This window comes from Tetranychus urticae, chromosome 3 (assembly GCF_039701765.1).
Source record: "Tetranychus urticae isolate SD_2017Ah chromosome 3, NJAU_TeUrti_SD_1.0, whole genome shotgun sequence".
NCBI lineage: Eukaryota > Metazoa > Arthropoda > Arachnida > Trombidiformes > Tetranychidae > Tetranychus > Tetranychus urticae.
This window is the reverse complement of record NC_142960.1, coordinates 600,300-622,419: the sequence shown is the minus strand read 5'-3', so window position 1 is coordinate 622,419 and position 22,120 is coordinate 600,300. Positions and strand designations below refer to the sequence as shown.

The 22,120-nt window shown below is 32.3% G+C and overlaps 4 protein-coding genes, 1 long non-coding RNA gene and 1 other non-coding gene across 7 annotated transcripts; 2 read left to right on the top strand and 4 right to left on the bottom strand.

Moving 5' to 3' along the window:
• Positions 1-914: 914 nt before the first annotated feature.
• On the bottom strand, positions 915-6,527 carry LOC107369183 (scoloptoxin SSD14). The gene is made up of 6 exons (XM_015937111.3): positions 5,805-6,527; positions 2,863-2,985; positions 2,664-2,761; positions 2,361-2,550; positions 1,661-2,299; positions 915-1,600 (listed from the first exon to the last, which is right to left on the bottom strand). Exons 1-6 carry the CDS (start codon positions 6,068-6,070, stop codon positions 1,096-1,098), a joined length of 1,821 nt encoding a protein of 606 aa, XP_015792597.2. The 5' UTR covers positions 6,071-6,527; the 3' UTR covers positions 915-1,095.
• Positions 6,528-8,514: 1,987 nt separating this feature from the next.
• TRNAT-AGU (transfer RNA threonine (anticodon AGU)) lies at positions 8,515-8,588 on the top strand. Its single transcript has one exon. It is a non-coding gene; the product is annotated as a tRNA-Thr (tRNA).
• Positions 8,589-8,999: 411 nt separating this feature from the next.
• Positions 9,000-13,382, bottom strand: LOC107369045 (uncharacterized). 2 transcript variants are annotated; one of them, XM_015936963.3, is made up of 4 exons: positions 12,993-13,382; positions 11,374-11,616; positions 9,298-10,330; positions 9,000-9,220 (listed from the first exon to the last, which is right to left on the bottom strand). In XM_015936963.3, the coding sequence occupies exons 2-4, from the start codon at positions 11,426-11,428 to the stop codon at positions 9,154-9,156; spliced, it is 1,155 nt and encodes a 384-aa protein (XP_015792449.1). In that variant the 5' UTR covers positions 11,429-11,616; positions 12,993-13,382; the 3' UTR covers positions 9,000-9,153. The 2 variants fall into 2 exon arrangements, with proteins under 2 accessions (XP_015792449.1, XP_089124929.1); XM_089268803.1 differs by lacking the exon at positions 12,993-13,382 and having other exon boundaries at positions 11,374-11,744.
• Positions 13,383-14,007: 625 nt separating this feature from the next.
• On the top strand, positions 14,008-14,994 carry LOC149093119 (uncharacterized). Its single transcript, XR_016199482.1, has 2 exons — positions 14,008-14,674; positions 14,753-14,994. It is a non-coding gene; the product is annotated as an uncharacterized LOC149093119 (long non-coding RNA).
• A 2,595-nt stretch (positions 14,995-17,589) lies between these two features.
• On the bottom strand, positions 17,590-18,829 carry LOC107369029 (cytoplasmic tRNA 2-thiolation protein 1-like). The gene is made up of 2 exons (XM_089269734.1): positions 18,617-18,829; positions 17,590-18,533 (listed from the first exon to the last, which is right to left on the bottom strand). Exons 1-2 carry the CDS (start codon positions 18,646-18,648, stop codon positions 18,239-18,241), a joined length of 327 nt encoding a protein of 108 aa, XP_089125860.1. The 5' UTR covers positions 18,649-18,829; the 3' UTR covers positions 17,590-18,238.
• Positions 18,830-19,358: 529 nt separating this feature from the next.
• Positions 19,359-21,641, bottom strand: LOC107369157 (uncharacterized). The gene is made up of 2 exons (XM_015937083.3): positions 21,197-21,641; positions 19,359-20,495 (listed from the first exon to the last, which is right to left on the bottom strand). The coding sequence occupies exons 1-2, from the start codon at positions 21,380-21,382 to the stop codon at positions 19,572-19,574; spliced, it is 1,110 nt and encodes a 369-aa protein (XP_015792569.2). The 5' UTR covers positions 21,383-21,641; the 3' UTR covers positions 19,359-19,571.
• Between the last annotated feature and the right edge of the window lie 479 nt (positions 21,642-22,120).

Below are 22,120 nucleotides of genomic sequence, written 5' to 3'. Positions count from 1 at the left end.
AAAAACCGAGAAGATAAATTCTCGATTAATGTTTACCTGATAATTGAATTTGGAACTTTATTCCCTTTCAATGGAAAGTAATTTGACTCGAGTAATTGATACTATGTGTGATTGTTTCCAGGGTGGCAAACAAACGATTCAACATTCGACTGTTGATATTTCTTTTGACGTGGACTTATTGATATCGATCCATGGATAAGGGTCAAAGATGACAAATGATTGCCAAAAGAAACTTTGACTTTCTTTTCATCTCTTTTTTGGCAACACAAATAATTGAAACGAAACATCAAAATAATCTCTTTTTGGGTTAAACAAACTCAAACAATCATGTTACTTTCGTGAAAAGGAATGAAATGTCATTAATATTTATATTCACTTTTATCCAGTTTAGTTTATCACAAGGATTTATAATTGAATAAATAAATGATTGTTTATCACACGAATTTATTCAAGCTACAATTAACAAGTTTTAATAACCAGAATAATCGTTTCTTGTTTGGAATCTGAAGTTGAATTTAATGAATTCATTCTCTTTTGGATATTTTGTACTTTTCTTCAACAAACAGTTGAACAGAATAAATTTATCTCACCTCAGCAAACAATTGAATAAAGATTGTTATTATTATCTCTGAAGGAATCAAAGGTCAATATTTTCATTTCATTTCATCGACTTTATTCTGGTTTCAAATGAAATTCCGAATGGTAACCTTGTCATGTTTCTGTTATTTTTAATGTTCAAATAAGAAAAAAATTTAATCAAAAAATTTGAAACTCGATTCCAATAGAAAACAAAAACGAAATTTACTTTTCTTATATTGACTTTAGCTTGAGAGATTGATAAGAATTTATTTTTCTGGTTCTTTTTGATTAATAATGTAACAAGTAACAAGTATTAACAATGATTTTGAAAAAAATTGTTGAGTAAAAAATGAATATTTATTATTAAATACTTTGAATGAAAGATTTGTTTAGTTGATTAAATTTCATTTATTTAACCTATTCAACATTGTCTGGCTGTCGTTGAGATGAAAAATGAGATGCAACGATTAGCAGACTTTTGTAATAAATACTACAAAACTGAATAAATAAGTAAACCTAATAACCATCGATTGAACCTCCTTTACGATAATCAGAATTAGCAGTCAATTTACCATCAGCGGTACGAGCAACGGCCATGACAATTGAAGATCTGCCGGTGATTACTTCCACTTTGTGACCTCTATCTTGTAGTTCAGCGAGGATATTCTTGGGAAAATCAGATTCATATTTAATTACATTTGGTGAAAATTGATGATGAATTCTCGGTGCATCAATTGTCGACTTCAAGTCTTCCCCAAGAAACTGATTTCGAGCAATATTCAGGGCTACTGACGATGTTATCTGAGCTCCACCAGAAGCACCAATAGCTATTCTTACTTCACCAGATTCATCGACAATCACAGCTGGACACATGGAAGATAAAGGTCGTTTACCAGGTTCGATTTTGTTGAATTCTGTTGGTGGCAATCCATATTGATTGGTTATATTGGGCGATGAAAAGTCGTCCATTTCGTTGTTGAAAATGATTCCAGTTGATTGGGACATGACACCACCTCCGAAGCTAAATGAATAAAGGAAAGATCGTTATTCGTGCAACTAGTTAATTCATTAGTCAACTTACTAGGCATTGATTGTTGAACTCGCAGATGCTGCATTACCATACTTATCGACAATCGATACATGCGAAGTACCTTGATCTTTAGCAAGAGAAACCAAACTCGAATAATAAGTTTGAGGATAAGTTCTTTCGTCGTTGATTCTGGCTGCGACAGTCTTTACAAACTCAGGAGATAACAACCTCTTAAGTTGAGGTTCGATTCTGTTGAAACTTCGATCTTCTAGTCTTGTTCGTTGAGCGTAAGCATGTTTAAAGATCTCTACAAATCGATGGTAATAAGTAACTGAATCTTCCAATGATTGGCCGACATTTCTTTTAATTCCCAATTCTAAGAAGGTATTCAACATGAACCCAAGAAGAGGTCCACTTCCAGGAAGATCATTCGAGTAAAGTTTCATTCCATTAGATAAACTAATGTTGACTGCTTGGTAAACATTTGCTTTATAATTGGCAAAATCTTGTTCAGTAATTATTCCTCCAGCCTCACGAATCTCATTGACTAAAGTCTTAGCCATTGCACCTCGATAAAATTCATCAACACCATTTTTCGCCAACGTTTCAAAAGTTGGAACCAAATCTGGCCTCTTCATTATTTCATTAATTTCATAAAATTTACCTGTTGCTGGATTGGTAAATAATTTTCTGCGAAGAAAAAAGTTGAAAAGTTAAAGATTAAAGATAAAAGTTGAGTTAGTCAACTTACTTGAGCAATGTTGAATTGTGCACCAATTGGTTTTTCAAGTAGGCCGTGTAAAGATGCTCATGAATGGGAAATCCATTGCTGGCTATATCAATTGCTCCTTCAAATAGTTGATCCCAACTCAAGGAACCAAACTTTTTGTGCGCTTCCCAGTAAGCAGCCAATTCACCAGGAACTCCCATCGATAAAGGACCTTCGAAGAGAAAATAAATGGTTAGCCTTTTCTACCTTCTCTTCATATTTATCTGAATGTGGATCATTCAAGTTGACGAAGACCTACAAATCTGAAAACACAAAGAGACCTACCTTTTGAGGCACTTTTCGGATCAGCAGCAAACATGTCTGCTGTTGCTGCAGCTGGAGCAGTCTCTCTGCCATCAATGACCCAAGCTTGATTCTCATCCCTGTAATGAACAAGAGTAGATTTACATTAAACTCATTCAAGTGCAATCGAAGCCTCAAAGGAGAATCGATTCATTTTCATATAAAAATATTAGATGTTGACCTTTTATAGTAGACTATGAACAATCCTCCACCAAGTCCTAAACTTTCCGGAATCACAACTCCCATGCATAATAACACCGATATCAGAGCATCCATAGCAGTTCCATTGCGTTCCAACATTTGTCTTAATCAAGAAAAAAGAGTAAAAATATTTCAATGAATAAATTTAAATGTCATTCAAGATAATTACTGATATGAAAAATTTCTCGACAATTTTATTGTTCATTTAATAATGTCAAAGTACTAGTTACAAATAATATAAATTGAGTTTAGATTTGGAATTAAAATAAGATTAAGATTCCAAAGAATCCAAAAAATACAAAGTTAATCAATGGATTCAAGTTGAGCCTCAAGTATTACTTTAGATTATCAAAAGGCTGAACAAGATTTGTGACAAAAGGTGAGATTAGTAGACTAATGAAAACAATGATCAGCAATCAATCTAAGTGCATTCTGAAAACATGATGAAACTCACATGAAACTTGATGTTATTCAATTTTAATTCAACGTGTAATTAGTCGATTGCTACATGAATGAATCAAGGTTACAGAAATAGTATCTTCTAAAAGTAACATGATAAGAAAACAGAAGAAGTGAAAAATGTAACAAAAAATATATTTTTACATTCAAGTACAATTAAATAATTGATAATCTACTTGTTGGATGAATGCTAATTTCAGTGCAAAATTGATCAACTTGGTTGATAAATTATATTAGTTCAGAAGAGTTTTCTAATAAAATTCAATTATCGACTTTTCTTGTGAAATGAATGTTTACCTTTTCTAAATGTCACATCATATCGAGAGTTGAATCAGAAAAATTAGGAAATTGGATGAAATTATGGATTTAAATATTTTCACTGAATATTCAATTTTGGGTTAAATTTTTAGTTGTTTGTAAACAGATTTTTATTTGTGTTTATAATAACTGTTGAGCAAATAATGTTTCAAATGACGGATTCCATGTTAACCTCAGGTTTGATGTTTCATCATAAACAATCAATTATTTATGTTATGGAAATTGAATGAGGAAATATTTCTTGACAGGAATAAACATTCATATTTATTCAGGTCTAGACAAGCAAAGTGGGTTTACTGTCAATGAAACCTTCTTTCATTATTCATTCAATATGCCCATGTAATTCAGCTGTAAGGTGATTGACATGTTGGTTTTGCTAATTAAAGGGCAACTTTTAATTCATTTCAATTGAACCATTTATTCAGTTCTTTTTCTGGCCAATTTATCTTCTTTGAGGCTCACAGTAAAATTCAATTTAAAACTTGAGTTTAATTGGAGCGAAAGTCAATCCTTAATTGAAATGCTAAGTTTAGCTGATGTCGATTGATGATTGAAAACTTGATACGACTACCTACAGGGTTGAGTATTTTTTTTCGAAAAAATCACAAAAAAACAATTTTAACTGAAAAATCATGCAATAACTAGATGCCAAAGTCAATAGTGACCCCATCGGGAAGTTTATTTCCATTTATCGAAAGACTTTTGCGCCATTCGACTGAAAATTCTGTTTGAAGGTTTTGTCTTATTTTTACGGAAATCAAAATAATTCGAGGCACTCATTTCGAAGTCTAATGTTTCTAACTTTACAAATCATAAACTCAGAAAAAATCAATGCTTGAAGATTTTATTTCTTGTCTTTATCAATATCTAGAGTCAAGATTTTTGCCCTCAAAAAACTGTAATTTTTGAGTCTTCAGCACCGATTCAAGTGCACTTTATGTTAAAGCACCACAGTTATGTTACTGAATTAGAAGTTGATCTCATAGACACACAAGTTGTTCAAGATGTTGGCCTAATGTTCTTGAATGAGTTCAACTCATCATGAGCTAGAGAGTTCAAGCATTTGCATGAAATCCTAAAAAAGTCTAACACTAAACAAAAGTAACGTTTATGTTGGGTGCTTGCATGCTTATGAAGTTGGATAAGATTATGTAACTGAATGCACTGAAGAAACGTTTGTCTGAAGGAATCATTCTTTATATTCATGATCACCAGCAATTCCAGTGATAATTCACAGCCATGTTGGAGGTTAGTTAATTGGTTTCACTTGACAATTGGTTGACAATGGAAATAAAAAGAAGTCACAATCAATTTGAATGAGAGATAAGAAGTAATTATTTTTTACAATCAATCATCTATTATTAACTCTATCACAGTGTGATTACATTTATGCAACAGCTGATTGATTTCAATGACAATTAAACTCAATCATGAGTTAAAAGAAGAATTAAAAAAAACAGTTTTCTAAAAATTACCATTTTTTAAGGTTAACAGCAAGTTGGCGAGCCAGTTTCAACCTAAACCCAAAACTAACTGGAATTATATAATTTAAATGATCGATTTGATAGCAAAATCTATTTAACCCTGAAAAGTTACAGAATCCATAGGAAAATGTATCCAAAGTCAAATGGCAACAATGGCAACGATTAGAAACTGCATTTTTAGTTTTAAAATGTGCTTTTAATCAGTTTAATCTATTTTTGCGATAAAATCATCCAAAAGCATTAAAACAGCTTTAAAAGTTGATTAAAAGTTAAAACGATAATTGATTAAAATTGTTTGAAATGGTTGACTTTGAAGCAAAAAATAGGGAAATGCAATTTTCTGGCTAAATGAATGTTTGCATTGTTAGAGACATTTGAAACTGTACAGATTTGAGTACAATATTTCAACAAATCATTATTTGAACAGAAGCTCAGTCTGGCTGATTGAAGAGGAAAATGAAATCAAAAAAGAAATGGAAAAAGAGAGAAAAATTATCACCAATGATGAAGAGCTCATTTGTCACTTTCAATTACAATCAAGTTAACACTCGAAATGAATTGAGATGAAAATAACTGAATGATTTTCAATAATTTCCTGTCAACTGAATGAACTAAGTTTAACGATTAAAAGATGAGCCAAGTTGAGATCAATGTGACTTACCTTCCATACTTGGCACAACCAGGACCATCAGTTGATACAGCTGCATGTTGGTAGACACCTAAAGGTTGACTAGACGTGTGTTTACCTAAAAAGTTGACTTGAGTGAATGACGAAGAAGCGTAAAGAGTCACAAAAAGGACAACAGCAACTACTATTAAAACAGTGAGAAGGGCCAATAAAAGTCGATGAATGTGACGCTGATTCGATGATGATTTGTACAAGCCCGATTTACCAAGTGAATCACCACAAAGACCAAAACAAGTCATGATGAGAAAAATATAAACATTAAAGAACCAAAATTAGCCAAAAATTTTGCTTCTCTTCTTCAACAAAACAGATTGAGAAAAAAAAACTTGAATAGCCGGTCAACTTATTGAACTGGTCACTAGTGAATGCCAAAAGGTAATAAAAAACTAGGAAATAAATTACAAAAGAAGTGACATGTTGAAGGAGTTTCCTAAAACTGTAAACTGACTAGACTTGCTTTAAAACGTCTCTTATAACGTTCAGTGTTTTGTGAAAAATGAGATGAAATGAAAGGTTAAAGTTGAGTTAATCATGAGTTGAAATTGCAACCAAGGACAGACCAACTAGGAAATTAAAAGACGAAAATAACAAATTAACTAATAAATAAGACAAAGTTTACATGAAAAGCAACTAACTAAAGTGATTAAACAAAAAAAATCTTTATTGCTCCCTCCGTATCTCACCATGAGCCTCACTCATAAACAAAGAGTAGAGCGACTTGATAGACTCTTTGCTCATAAAGATAGAGAGAGATTGATTGTGATAGCGAGAGCAAAACGGGAATCATTCATTTGATTAGTTTCGTTTATCATCTCTTTTTTGCAGTCAATTACATACGCTTGTAACGTTGAGAAAAAAACAGATTAAAGTTAAATGAACATTTTGTCGCCAATTTCAGAAGCACCAGTTAGATTATGTATCAAGGATGATTTCATTAAACTGGTTGTTCTCCGGTTAAACACATTTTCTGGTTAAACAAAATTAATTGTCATTCCTTTGATGACCCAATTCAAAATCTTTTCATCTCAATCTAATTTGTTCCTCTGGGTAAACTGGTCATAATTTATGCTAATTCATCATTTATTTATAAACATTCATTTTTGTCAACCTTTCAAAATTTTCATCAGATTGGCCTTTAGACCAATATCGACTTTGGTCTAAACGGTTGAGTCGCGTGTAAATAAGTTATCTAAAGGGCGAAGGATTTGGACTATTGAAATTTTATGCTCATTTTAGGGTTTTGCTGAATAAATTCAGATCATAAATTACTGTGAAATTAAAACCAGAACAAAAAAATCTGTTGATGATCAATTTGTCAATGACCTGGATACAAGTGGCATATAAATTGAGGTAAAAGTTTCAGATTTCATGGAGTTTAGGAACGTGTTTTCATGGGTCTAGTGCGATGCGATAAACCTTGGCTCAGCTTTAGACCTCAGCTTTTGTTGAGAAAAGCAGCAATGCTCGAAGCTTTTTCTTTGGAAGCCCGAAATCCTTTTCGTAGTTTTTTACTGTTTAAACTTGTGTTTAAAGTCATAGAAAATTCGTAACGTTTTCTTTAAAGGGTGCTGCGGATAAAATGTGTAATTTGTCTTGCCTTAATTTTTGATAAAGATCACCATGATGACCATGATAAAAATGAAGATAACAAAATTGAAGAAGAAACAAAAGTAGACAAAATCATAAACAAATCAATGTATCAATAAATCGTCTTTAATTTATGCGTTCATTTCTTGCCATCTGTATCCAGGGTGTGAACCAATTAAGCTCTGAGCATATATTAGTTTCATGTTAATGTTTCCTGGTTTCATCTGAATTTTATAAACATTTCTTGCAAATGTTTTTTTTCTGTCAATACAGGTGCATACATCAAGTTGTACGATTTACCATTTTAAGTCACCTCGACGTCAAATGCCAAATCAACTAATCATCTTAATTTTACTTTTAACTCAATCAAGCTAATCAATTTAAATGTGTGATAATCAAATGGACCTGAAAATCGAGCCTTAACTCGATTTATGTTCTTGTCCTTTGTAACACAAAATGCTTTGATTTGATTATCTATTAATACTTCAATTTTAATTGCAACCAAGAGGCTATGTTTTATTGCAATAGGTATCAATGAAATTAAGCCAAACTAATGACTATTTATATAAATTGATCCAATACATGTGATGATAAAACTCCGTGAATTTCAAGTCCATTTCGTTTATTCTTCAACTGCAGTGAGTTTCTATTTTTGATGAGAGTTTCAATTTAGTCAAGTTGCTCTTTGACAGAACAAAGATCATTAACAAGTACTTGAGTTTTCATGATAACTTCACTTTCCAACTAATTAAACAGGTAATTAAACTTTTCTCTCTCACTTTCTTTCACCCAATTAACTTGAGGAATGTAAACAGAAAAGTGTGAAACATTATTCCCTTTGAACCATTCAACCCACAATCAGATTATTTTTATAAAATAATGCCAACTGATCATCAGGATAAGAGAAACGACATTAAATTTAATTAAGTTAAAGTTTAATCAATCAACATTAACATTGTTAAACGACTGTGATCATTGAGTTGATAAAGGGCACTTGAAGATTCACTTACAGTTGAACCTTTTTATTGCTAATTAATAACAATTGAAACTAAAAAACGGCAATTTCATTGATAATAATTTTATTAATAGACACATTGGCTTTGTGGCTTAGTTGGTTAAAGCGCCTGTCTAGTAAACAGGAGATCCTGGGTTCGAATCCCAGCAAAGCCTTTTGACTTTTACCCATTCAAAGACCAACAAGTTTTCTCGATCAATAATTACCTTTTTATCGATTTATAATTATTTTGTAATCAACTTTTTAACCAAACGTCTCGACTCTCTTTCATCTCTATTGATGCATCGACCCTTTCCAATGAAATATTTCAATTGATGGGAATCGTAACAGTGGAAACAAATGATCCTCAACAATCAATAACCTCAATCTCATTGGAATCGTTCACTTTCCATTTGACCATTTCTCTCTTGACCACAAATGGGGTGAAAGTGATACGGAAAATGAATCAAACTTTTCCTTCCGTCTTTCATGGTTCAACTTATTAATTGATGTAATTGACTGTAATTGCATTTGCTAAATCAACTGCCAGTCCTGGACAAATGGGTTAAATGGTAGCAATAAAAGTGCATTGATCAATGGTTTTGTTTGTTTTTAATCAACCAGATTAAATGGAAAAGCGATACAATTTTGAATGGCATTAGTCTAATGACTGTGATTTAGTGATAAATCTCGATTGTATTACAATGATAGTTCAGGTTAATGATCACAGGTTGGTTTCCTTCAGGCTTTCGAACCACTGTCATTAATTTCATTTCCATTGTCGGGTCTGACTTTGTATTTTGTCCAACTGCAATGAAGGTGGAAAATTTAATTAGTAAAAAATAGTAAATTGAGAAAAATGAAAATTTAAAGGCTTCTACTTACGAAAAGTAGCTCACGATTCCAACAACAATTATCGTTACACAGATGATTGCCAAGGCACCAGCAATTAGCAAGATTTGCCAATAGTTATAAGCAACCATGTTGGACTCTTCGAGTTTGTCTGCTTTACAAATTGCTAGTCCAGAGCAAACACTTCGACTGACCATTGGATTGCAGATTATTTCACCTGTAACATCGCATTGATCGATACCAGGAATTGGTGCCAATGGTGAAGGTGAAGATGAGTCGATGAAACGTTGACTTCCAGTTGATCTTTTGCGAGCCACTGATGAACTCTCGGAGCCACAGTCAATTTTACCTGAACCATAGCAGGTTGGTATTGATCCGGAACACATTAAATCTCCATCCATTGTACATGCAACTCGAGATGCTTGCTTTTCACCTGGTTCTGGAGCTGGAAGTAGATCGGCTTCTTCATCAACTGATCCTGGCTTGTCGCCCTCATTCAGGTGTTTGTTTGAATCAATTTCGGGTTTTGTTACGTAGGTTACGTGAGATGAGTTGATTGATGAAACCAATGAACCATTAGATACTAATGATGGGTTTGATGTTGTGGTTAAATCAACTGTTGCTTGGGTTGTGCTTGTTGCTTCACTCGACTCTGGTTGAGTTGTAATTGTACTTTCACTTATTGTCGTTGAATTAGTTAGACTCTCATTAGTACCTAACGATGATATGCTGGTTAAAGTTGTAGTTTCACTGAAATTGTACGCTTTACTCGAGTTTTCAAGTTCATCAATATAAACAGGAGTTGTCAGGTTATCTAAAGAGTCTACTAAAGTTTTTATTGTTTCATTTATTGGCTCATTGTCGATGTTTGAACTGTCCCAGATGGGAATGTCAGAGGTTGCATTAAGCAAGAGTGGATCGTCTAGACGACTTACCAGGTCAGTCGATAATTCAAGGGAATCATTAATGTTATCATTCGATGATCCATGGATGGTAAGTATCGAACTATTTGAACCAGATTCACTTTCCAAGTAAAAGGCATATGAAGTAATATTCAGGTAAAAGTCTGGATAAAATAAGAATAATTATTCGATCAATTTTTCAGTAAGTTTCGTAATCGATAATGAATTTTCACTCAAAATGAATGTTAAGTAATTGAATCAACTCTAAACGTCACATTCATCACTCAATAGATCACTAAAACCCACGGATTTATTTTACTCATTAATAATGAAAATCGATATTGACTGAACTTTGAGTCAACTGAATCATTTACTAACACTTTGAACTTTGATTACGTCCTAACAGTCTAAGAATAACTTTATATTTATACTTTTTCACAGTTACTTGAGTTCGGATGAACTTTAGTCGCATTGGACATTCTTTATGTCGAGTTATTCCAAGCAAACCAAATTGAACAAATTGAGTTAAACTGTTCATCTTGAGTGGAATTTCTTAATGTCGAATTCCACTCTAAATGAATCAATTCAATTACAACTCATTACCAATATGGTTACAACCAGTAATGAAATTAAAACTTTGATTATTGAACAAGCTGAACATGATAAATGTGCGAAACTTTATCTGTTACCTGCCTTTTCGAAGCGATTGAGTGAAGTTAGATTAGCATCTCAAGTGCTCAGTAGAGATTAAAGATTGTCCAAACGATTAAGAACTAGCTACAAGTTATCTATCAATAATGAAGACAATCATGATCAAACATTCACAATAAAATCATTTTCGAAGAAAACTTGTCGAAGAAAACCAAAAGTCCAAATAAAATACTTTTCATTTTCGAGCAAAGACTTATTCACTTTCAACTAGGAAACTTGTGCTAAATACAAATATTATTATTATATTTCGAAACAGTTTTCGTCGCTTAAGTTAGTCTTTTCAAATGTTTTGCCTTTATATTTTCTTAGTTTCTTTCATAATTTTGAGCATTTCCACAGAAGTTTATGATTTCTTCTAATTCAGAAAAATTCATCAAAAATTTTGAATAAAATGTTTTACTTCTTCTTTTCTCGATAAATTCCTCAAGAAGACATGCAAAAGAATATGAATCGGAACTGAGTCCATTGAGCAATATGATAATCACAGTAAACTTACTTGAAACTAGAAACTGGAAACAAATTGGAATCCATATTAATGAACTTTTCTCCATTTTGAACCTTTTGTATTTGCACTTGAACAGATATTGTTATAAACAGAACCAAATGACTTCACATCGATTGATGCATAAACTGTTTGCAAGTTGATAGATCAGCAGTTGATTGAAAGTCCAATTGTAACATAAAAATGGCCAAACTCATAGTTTCCCAATTTTCAGGGTGAAATGTATTCTTTAAAGTTCTGCAAAATGTTGCACATTAAGAGAAAAGAAAGAATGACAAAATGAGAGGGAAATTTTGAAAGATTGATGTTTATTCAAAAATGTTTATATATCAAGTGCAGAATTAAAGTTAATTATGAAAAGGATGGGCTTAAAGTGAACCAGAGTCGAGTGAGGATAATGAAAAGCATGATGACAATAGCAATAATAATAATGATGATGTTTTGTTAAGAGGACAAATCGTCCAAATTTATTGTGATTATGGTTGAGTTGGTTTGCAAAACTGTTTATGAATATGAAAAGATGAGTTGAAACTCAGATAACAGGATATAACTTCATCTTTGTACAACTTTTACTGAATGTTCAATGTTTCCCTCAAACAGTTTTACTTGAATAAACGGTCAATATCCTTGCACCATTATCATGAAAATGAATAAAATGTTGACAATCACTTTCGAGCAATGAAATTGCCAGAAAAAAAAACTGACCAAAAATGTGATTTACATTAATTGACTTGAAGGTTTGTCACATGAACTTAACCTAAACCGGAACGCAAATAAACTTGATAAACTGTTAATCCATCAAAATGGCAATTTACTTTGCTTTTGTTTCCTCATCAATGCAAATGGTTCAATTTGCTCATTAACTGAAAACCTAGAAATATTATCATTTCTGTTATCTTCATATGGCTTCTGATGGTTACGGGCTACTTGTGACTCAGAGTAGGACAACAGAGATTTGTTTTGTTCTCGTTGTTACGAGTCTTTGTTTTTTGTACTTGTTATCATCTGATCCATGGGGAATTCAGGTGAATATAATAGATGGATAATAAAGAGCAAATTAAAACTCATTTTTTTATTACAACAATCAAGGTCACAACTTTTCTAATCTATTTTTTGGACAATTTTTCCCCTTTTTCATTATCAACTTTGAATACAGATTAGAGTTTTATTCTTGTTTCATGAATGCTCAGCTCATTAATTTAATAACTACTTTTATTAACCTAATCATTTGACTTTTCAAAAGTCATTCTAATTTAAAGCAATTTACAAATTGTTACTTTACAAGTTTTGGAATTTTCACTGAAAAAAATTTTGACGAAAAATTTCGTTCTAAATTCTAGATTCGTTTCTGATGAAAATGGAAACTTTTCAATCTCAGGTTCGAACATGAATTACATTATAAATCTCATGCAATTATCGAATTGAAATACGCATTGAAATATTTTCGATTTTAAGGTTTTTCTCATGATAGAAAAATTTGAGTCTTGATATTAACTTGAGAAACTTCAGCATTCTTGGGTTTAAGTGATTGATTGCAAGGGTTGGAATTGACAGTTTAAAGTGTCAAATCTTCTCGAAGATCAATGAACGAATTAAATTAAATTTATTCTTACCTAATTGTTTCAATTTCCTTGTTCTAATTGCATTCCTTAGTTAATTCGGTAAAATGATTGCGTCTTAATTGGTGGGATCAACGACATCAGTTGATTTGAAGCAACACAACAATAAAACTTGACTTGGAACCAACTGTTGGTTGATGATCGACTAACCAAAGGATTGGATTAAATAGATGAACATTTAGATTGGTCCAGACGAAATGAAATGTGAGGCAAAAAATTGATCAACATAATAATAGCAATTTAAATATCCTTTTTACATCTATAATTATCAATTGAACTTGTCTTAAGAAGGTGAAACTATTTAAGGAAACGGTTGAATGGGAAAGACTGGACGTGAAACAACAAAAGTGTGAGACTGAACTGTCTGAGTTTAGGGAATGGATGATGGAAGGAAAGTAGACAGAGAATTGTGAGACCGGAAGAAAGGGAAGGTCGATAAAATTATGAAGGAGTCCGGAAGGGAATGAAAGAGGGAGACATTTTGCAATGAATAAGTATTGATAAGTTTACATCATCATGGTCCATACCTGGACTTAATGATTGTTGTTATTGTTTTTACCTCTTTTGTTTTTCACCTTTTCACTTTACTCTTTGTCTTTTTGCCTTTTTGCCATCAAATTGTCACGATTACACTTTTCACTGTCAATTCATTGACCAACGTGATGTGAATTTGATATTTAACTTGATGATTGGTTGCAATGTAATTAAGCTAAAAAATGTATTACATCAATTAATCTTCACTCCTTCTTCATCTTTACTTACCTTTCTTCATCATCATTATCACCTTTTTTTGTTCCGTTTTTGAATATTGAATATTCAATATTCTTGTGGCTTTCACAGTCTTTTTTGTCGCCAAATATTATTCAACTAATTAAATTGATACATTTTTTGTACTTTTATTATATCAAGTAATGATTAACCGATTAGCTTTTGACATTTTTCTCGATTCAATTTTTGCATTAAATTGAACAAAATTGTGTAGAGTTATTAATTTTGCGGGAAAATCGTTTTCAATTAGACTAAATTGTTAATCAAGTTGAAGGTTAATTAATTCAGTTGACATTTAATCAAAATTCATCAAAATGTGTGTCATCAGTTAATCATTTTGCTCTTTATTATTCATGAGGGCGAAGATCTAAAATGGAAAAGCAATGGAACGAAAATAATTTCATTTGTTCATTGGGTTGCAACCCAAAACCCAAGACTCAACTTTTAACTTAAAAGTTTAGAAGTTCAGACAATTTTCATTGGCTTGGCTCTTTTGAGGGCAGTCTCTCTTTAAGTGTGATCTTTGTATTGTAATTCATGACCCATAGGCTAAAGCAAGTTAACAATTGTCGACAGTTTGCTATTTTAAACGCACAGCAACGTTCAAACGTATTTTAAACATAATTTCTCTCATTTTAAATACATATCAACTAGTGCTTAGTGATGTCGTGTCGTTTGTTTATGTTTATGTTTATTGTCGTTTTGTTATTAATTTCAGCTGCCTCTTCGGAAGCAGTGTTTATTAAGCATCTATTTAAGTCGTATGATTTATATACGAAAAACGAATCATTAGACTTCACGTCTACTCTCTTGTTGTTGGTAAATGACACTAAACCATGGATTCCAGGATGTGTTGTAAACATGGTACATAAACATCCAGAACTTTTGGATCTAGACGGGAATACAGAGTAAGTATTGGTCACTTAGTTGTATTATGAATTTACATGTTTAACATCAAATTTAACATTTCGTTTGCTCCCTTTTAGAGACTATGTATATTTGGACCCAAAAATACTGGATATTGCGGCCGATATGGTAAAAAGAAAAAACAAAACATATTTTGAACAAATTTTCTGTTGAAATTAACAAATAATGCTCTTCATCAAATTGTCACGATTACACTTTTCACTGTCAATTCATTGACCAACGTGAAGTGAATTTGATATTAAACTTGATGATTGGTTGCAATGTAATTAAGCTAAAAATGTATTAAATCAATTGATCTTCACTCCTTCTCCATCTTTACTTACCTTTCTTCATCATCATTATCACCTTTTTTGTCCCGTTTTTGAATATTGAATATTCAATAGTTCATTGGGTTGCAACCCAAAACCCAAGACTCAACTTTTAACTCCAGAGTCTAAACTTTGGGTAAACGGTCAAACAACGAAAGTCAAATAGCAAAAGCCAAAACAAAGGTCTAAATAGAGAAAATCTGAAACCCAAAATGAATTGAAACTTGATTAATCGAAAAATTATTTATACGAATATTCCTGACATTGATATTTAAAGCTCATGTTAAATACGATCGATTAATAAAAGTATCACAATTAATAAGTTAACCAATTATTGTTAAACTTTAAACCAATAAGTGAACATAAGAAACAACAAAATGTCCCAAATATTTAACGATGTTAAGCAGCGAAACAAACAGTTATAATTGAAGCAATAGTAACCCAAGCATAACCTGACATGTATTAAGATCAATTGTTTCTCAGTTTAACAACCAATACAGAAATAAATTTTGTTATCAATTGTAATAATTATAATTAACTGGCTAAAAACAAATTAATATTTGAGCTGAAAAGAGGAGGGAAACTTGTTTACATCTTAAATGATTAGAAAGTAAATGGTTAAAGATTTGTTCATTTGTCACCCTTTGAATTGGTTCAATTGTTTATTGTTGGTAAACCGTTTTGGCTCAAAAGTGCTTTTCATATTCAGCTATGGTTTACATGCATCAATGTGATTTTAAGTTCAATTTCCAGTGTTAATCAGTAACCATGAAAGTAAATTGGATATTCAATGTGATCTGTATTTCGGTGCTAATTTCAAAATCACTTGTTGAGTGCTCAATGAATTTTGCTGTTCAAGTGCCACCATTTTCCTTCAACATGCCTCGCTATCGGATGCCACCAATAAAAATGACAATGGTTATGAATCACGATCCAGACTCTGACCATGTTAACCTCGCATTTCCAGGAATGACAATAACAAACAGTCCAGATAATTCAATTATAATCAAGTTAGTATAAATGTTTCTCTTTATCCTTAAATAGATTTAAGTCTGACCAGTTAACATGATGTTGAGTGAACCTGATTCAATGAAGCAAAAACTGAAATGGCTTTGACGAGGTTATAGAGGTTTCAATGTTCCAACAGCTTATTCGAGTTTCGACCCTAAGCCGGACTCAAATGTAAATTCCTTGTCTAGTATTCCAGGTGTAATTGGGTTACCCACTTAGTGATTAGTATACCTTAGTCATTTGAGTGCAAAGGATAAAAACTGTTTCAAAGCAAACATTATCAAAGAGGCTCCATCTTATAGTTTCGTATAAACTCATTAACCAAGATTAGCATTGCTTTTGTTTACCAAATCATGCTCAAATGACTCGACTAATAGACGACACATAAAAGGTTCAATTCAGCACAAACAGGAAACTTTTTAATCGTCAAATGAGCAACAGTGAAATGACAAGTCGAGAAACTCGAAACTGTTTAATGATCGACTTTGCACATTAGCAAAGTTTCCAAGTCAATCAATGAAAATATTTTTAATTTTTATTCAAAAAACATTAACAAACCTCGAAAAGACTGAAAATTGAACTCAACTAAACTGAAGACCTTTGACCCGAAGTTTCCAGAGCTTGTTTTTGTTTACCTTTCACATTCTGTCCCCTTTCTTTAGAAGATAAAAATGGTCATTTTTGGACAAAAAAGTTCTTCTAAATTGTTTTCAAGGTTGTTAGGTACGGCCTGAGGGTCACTTAGAGGAAAGGTTAAACATTGACCAGGGATTTCCCAAGACATTAGCCTAAAGGCTTTTAAAGGTAAACCATTGAAAAGGGCAAGAGAATGAAGAAAAAAGAAGAGAAAAGTTTTCTTTCTGTTGGTCAACCAAGGTAATTATGCAAAGTAAATGTTGGTAAAACCAAGTTAAGGCCATTCAAGTTTGTACTTTGATTTAAATGATCGACAATCTGATTAAAAGAATGAATGAAAACAGAAAAAGTAAATTATCTAATCAGAGATTGAACGCTCAATTTGTTTTCCTTTTCAGTGAAAACAGTTCTACAGATTTATCTGGTTCCAATAGACCTTATCATCAACTGCGTCCTTCACCTTCAAGTCCAATGGCTTATCGTCGTAAATTGTATCGAATGCGTGGACTTAAATACGATAGAAATTATTTTGCGAAAATTGGCCAAACTGTTTCGATTCCTTACCTTTTGGTTAAACCTCAATTCACTCCAGTCAAGCCAACAATCAATTGTCCAAACTGTTATTCAAATTCACAGAAAATAGCTCATCATCATCACCATGTTTTTCATGAGAAAAGCAGAAACTTGAATAAACTCAAATCTGGTCAAACCTTTTCACCGAACATGAATCTTCGGACTCCACCGAAGTCTTTCAATGGAGTGTCAACAATTCAAATTAATCACAGTTAACTTTTTAATGCTCAACTCATCCGATTATGCCTCGAAGATGAGCAAGAAACTGAAAATTTTTCATTTTCTTGCCTTTGATGAACATTTAACTTTTCATTATAAATGATTAAATGCTCACAGAGTCATGAATAAACACAGATAAGAAGCTTAAATTGATCTGAATTGACATAATTATTCAATTTATTCATCTAGTTTGGAGCCTTACCTTTAATTACTCAAGATTATGCTTCACTTCACCTAATGCATTTGATCATTAATTTAATCTGGTTAAAATGCTCTTCATTAGTATATATTCATCTAGAGAATGACAAATTTAATACACTAATACATTAATGTATTACACTTAAAATCACAGATGAACGAATGGATTCCAAGTCTTTAAGATAACTCCTAACATGTCCCCGATAAGCATTGGATGCGTAGATACATTCAGTAGAAAAATAGTGCAGCTTTTTGAAGTATCCATACAATAACAATTTCTTTCTCGTATGTGTATTTGAATCTTGGAGCTACATTTTCTTCTGGATTATCACCAGATCCTGTCTTTATCGCAGTGCAAAGTTTCAACCTAGCAATATCACCTCGAAGAACATTCATTAAAATGGTTTCAGCTATATCGTCTACATTATGTCCAGTGACAATTAAATTACAACCTAGTTTGATCGCACCAAGATCAAGAGCTTGATGGCGAAAAACATGACAAAATTATTTTTCTTCCCAATTTGTCAGATTGTATCATTATTCATTGACCAACCAGTAGATCATGTTAACCAGATGATGTCATTAGACCCTGTAGATCTTTTATAAAATAGTTAGACGTAAGGCATCATCTTCCTGGTTTTGTTTCCCAGTGTCCAAAGAACCATCTCGGTAGCCGGTTATACCTTCATCGATAGATAACAAGACTATAAAATTAAGACGATAGTTGTGTCTTTCGTTCAAGAGTTTCATAATGTAAGCCAGGACTGTTGAATCTTTTCCTCCGCTGGCTCCAATAGCAACTTTGTCTCCTGGTTTAAATAAATTATCTTCGACAATTTTATTGTGAATTTCATTTTCAAAACAATGGAAGAAACACTCTTTGTACAGTGCATCTCTGTTAGTAGAATGAAAATGATAAACAGAAAATCAAGACACATGTTAATTTTGAAGTGATACAAACAAATTAGAAATACTCACCGGTTAAGGACGTTCAAAAATTGCTCTAGCATCTTTACATCGAGCACAATTCAAAGGCATTATTAAATTAGAAATAAATTATCAATTTAAATTCAGATTGCAACCATAATAAAGTCACATTATAAAAAAATAACATTTTGAGTTGTATCATGTGAGTTACTAAATAGGCGCCAAGTTTAAGTTTAAGTTTTGAAACTATTGTAACCTACACATCTACATCTTCACAATATAAAATGTATAATTGTGGCCATAGAACACGATTTTGTTTTAGTTTTTCTTATTGACAGTGATTTTTCCATAAGGGTTTGAGTCTTTTAAATCTGGTTGCATTTATTGTGCGCAAAGAAACGACATTTGTGATAATTTATGATTGCAGGCTACACTAATTAACAATAGCTGAAAAAACGCTAATTATTTGGTTTAATACAATGAGAAGTAAAACAGAGGAAATTAATACTGAGCTAGATTAAATTTTCATTGCATCCCTGCAAATTTATGGCCACTACACTAATATCAATGAGAGCTCAATGTAATGCAGAAATCGAAGTACTTGTCTGTTACTTGTATTATTGTTAAAATAATCAAAGTCAAACGTAAGTAGATAAGCCCTTATTGAACTTCTGAATTAGTATCAAGCTTTGGATCTCTTGTCAAGATCTAGGCAAGAGATTGTATCGCAATGTAAAAATGAAGTGATTTTTGTTAGATAATGTAATTGCTGAATGAAATAGTCGTTTGATTAATGCAGGGTAAAATAGTTGTATACAATTTAATACCTTAGATTTGAATTTTTCTTAATACATTGTATTAAATGAACAATTTATTTTCGTTTGAAGAAAAGGATTTAAATATTTGAAATTTGTAACTGAGATCGACTTCAATCATAGCTGATTTTGTTATACTTTGTGGGCTGGTGGGCTGATTAGTAAGGCTGAAATAAACTTTGTTTTTCTCTTCATTCACATTTACAATGTGATGGAGGGCAGAAACCGACATTGCAGTTATCTAAACACCATCTTTCCATTCCAGACGATTTACGGTATCTTCCAACGGGAATACATTTTAATAATCCATTACTGGTTACATCAAGAACTGATTTTGGAGTTAATAATGACTGAATGGATTTGGGTGTTGTTGGTTCTTTTTCTCTAACCCATTTAGTTGAGCTTTCCTTTTCTGTAGCTTCAGTTGTCCATGAGCGTCTGGTACCAGAAAACAATTTTGGCTTTTCTGTAACGGATTCACGTTCAATTTCATCTTTTGGATTTGTTGTTGTGGTTGAAGATATTTTTGGAGAAGATGAGTCAATGTCATTATCAACTTCAGAAATTTCCTTTTCAATCTTTTCATCCTTATCGTCATCATCGCATTCGTCATCTTCTTTATTTGACTTTGAATTTATGCGAACATCTGCACAAGCTCTGAATGTTTCTTGTGGACCACATCCTGTTGCTGAAGTTCCGTTATCACAACGACCCCAGTTATTACCAGCCGTGTAGGTCCATTGGAATACACATCGATCACAGGTTAATCCTCTCGGAAGAGCTACTGAGACTTCATAAGTTCTGTGGGCATCGTCTGGTACAGTGTATTTATAACGTGAACCATCAACCGAATTAAGAACTTCAAGTACATGAGAGTTTAAACATTCCTGAGTCACTTCAACCTTATCACTGGTGGCTGGACACAAACGGAAATCAAAGCTACCATGGTGGTTGGCAGTTAGCTGAACTAATGCAGTGATTGTGTCTCCTTCAGTATAATTAGCAGTGATAATTAACGGTTTGGTATACTTTCCATCTGGCAACTCATTTGGTTTTGGACCAGAATAGGGATCACCACAGATTCCACATTTACCATCATTCACATCCCATTGAACCTGATAAAAACGAAAAAACAAAAAGGTATTAGTAAATATTATCAGCAAAAAAGCACCAATCCTTTAATCCTTTCTTCGATAGCAAAGGAAGTAATTTACCAATCTTAATCAGTTACCTTGATCTATGAAATCCCTGTATGACAAACAAACTAATAATTAACCTTGAAATTGAGAGGCACAATTAATAAACAATAAATAAATTCCAATTATTGACTGACTTTTACTGGTGCTATTTAGTTATTTGCTTTTACTCATTATTAAAGAGCCTTACAGATGTTAATGCAACAATTTCGTATTGATTTCAAAATTTTTACAATCAAGAGCTGCCCTCTAATGTCTTTAAAATACAGCTTTAACCCTAAATTTACAAAATCGATAACTTTTCGTTGAGGAAACTATTTTTGCCGAATTATATGCTCAATTTGATGCTAATTCAGTCTGGAATAGTATCGATGAAAAGCAATTTTGCAGATGAATAAATTTTTATATTTAAGCATTAAATATTAGCGATATATAAATATAAAAACAATGGATTTTGACTAAACAATCGTGCAAAAACAGGTAAATCATCACATCATGCAATTGAATGTACTTTGAATTGAGATTTATTTTAGTAAACTGATTTAAGTTGATTTCTCAGATCGGTTGATAGAAAATTTATCTTTAAATTGGAAAAGTCAGTGAAATGAACATGAACTTACTGTAAAACCTCCACAGAAAAGTTGATTGTCATCGTAATTAGGAGTAGTTGGGAAACCAAATCGCCAAGCAGATGACCGACTAGCAGGTTGAATCAACCTTCCATGGCCGGAGACTTTGGAAGAAAATTGGAACAAGAACAAAATTACGATGGAACAGAAATGAACATTCACCAAATGATTAAGCATACTGATAGTTAATGGATGAAAGTCAATTCAAAGTAAAAATTCAATTCGAATAGCAAATTGGTGAAAAAGCTTAACAAAATTATGAACCAAATAAAGAGTCAAAAATCAACAGCAAAAACTTTGAAAAGGGTCAAGGTTTTGAATAAACAATGACTGAACAAACAGAGGTAAACAAAAGGTAACTTCAATGTTTAACTTTTTAAAAACCTTTGAAATGCATGAAAAGATGAAAATGAAGATGATCACCAGAATAAGTTGATTAATTAACTGAACTAAAATCAGTGAAGGTTTCCCATTATATTGGTTGGCAAAAGTTTAGATAAAGCAATGAAATATAAAAATGAAATCCGGTCGTCATTTACAGTTATTGAGCGGACAATGTTATCGCTGGTAGTTAAGGCCACTTTGACTCACTCATTCCTCAGCTTATTCTTTTCTCTCCTTTTTGCTGCTCACTTCCTCTCTTCATCTTTTCATCCTTATCTTCCTGCTTTTCTCTCTCCATCTTGGACTGAAACTTGAATAATAAAGATAAAACTGAATCACAAATGTTCACTGAGTTTATCATTTCCAGTCGTAACCAAGTTCACTAGCTTTTATCAAAGCATTTCATTTTTCTTTTGTCATCTTCATCATCATTCAAATACCGTTAAGCCACAGATTAATATCTTGAAGCAGAATTAGTTGATTACCCTGAGTTTAAACACCAACGCAAAAGTAAATAGTTTTTTGAGAAAC

Bases quoted from the DNA above. Each gene is read 5' to 3' on its own strand.
- LOC107369183 (XM_015937111.3), bottom strand. From the start codon at position 6,070: ATGACTTGTTTTGGTCTTTGTGGTGATTCACTTGGTAAATCGGGCTTG. The intron at 2,300-2,360 runs GTAAGTTGACTA...TTTTCTTCGCAG, and splicing joins CACAATTCAACATTGCTCAA to AAAATTATTTACCAATCCAG. The intron at 1,601-1,660 runs GTAAGTTGACTA...TTATTCATTTAG, and splicing joins AGTTCAACAATCAATGCCTA to CTTCGGAGGTGGTGTCATGT.
- LOC107369029 (XM_089269734.1), bottom strand. From the start codon at position 18,648: ATGCTAGAGCAATTTTTGAACGTCCTTAACCG. The intron at 18,534-18,616 runs GTGAGTATTTCT...TTCTACTAACAG, and splicing joins TTTTTGAACGTCCTTAACCG to AGATGCACTGTACAAAGAGT.
- LOC107369045 (XM_015936963.3), bottom strand. From the start codon at position 11,428: ATGGAGAAAAGTTCATTAATATGGATTCCAATTTGTTTCCAGTTTCTA. The intron at 10,331-11,373 runs GTAAGTTTACTG...TATTTTATCCAG, and splicing joins TTTCCAGTTTCTAGTTTCAA to ACTTTTACCTGAATATTACT. The intron at 9,221-9,297 runs GTAAGTAGAAGC...CCTTCATTGCAG, and splicing joins GGAATCGTGAGCTACTTTTC to TTGGACAAAATACAAAGTCA.
- LOC107369157 (XM_015937083.3), bottom strand. From the start codon at position 21,382: ATGCTTAATCATTTGGTGAATGTTCATTTCTGTTCCATCGTAATTTTG. The intron at 20,496-21,196 runs GTAAGTTCATGT...CGTTTTTATCAG, and splicing joins TTTTCTGTGGAGGTTTTACA to GTTCAATGGGATGTGAATGA.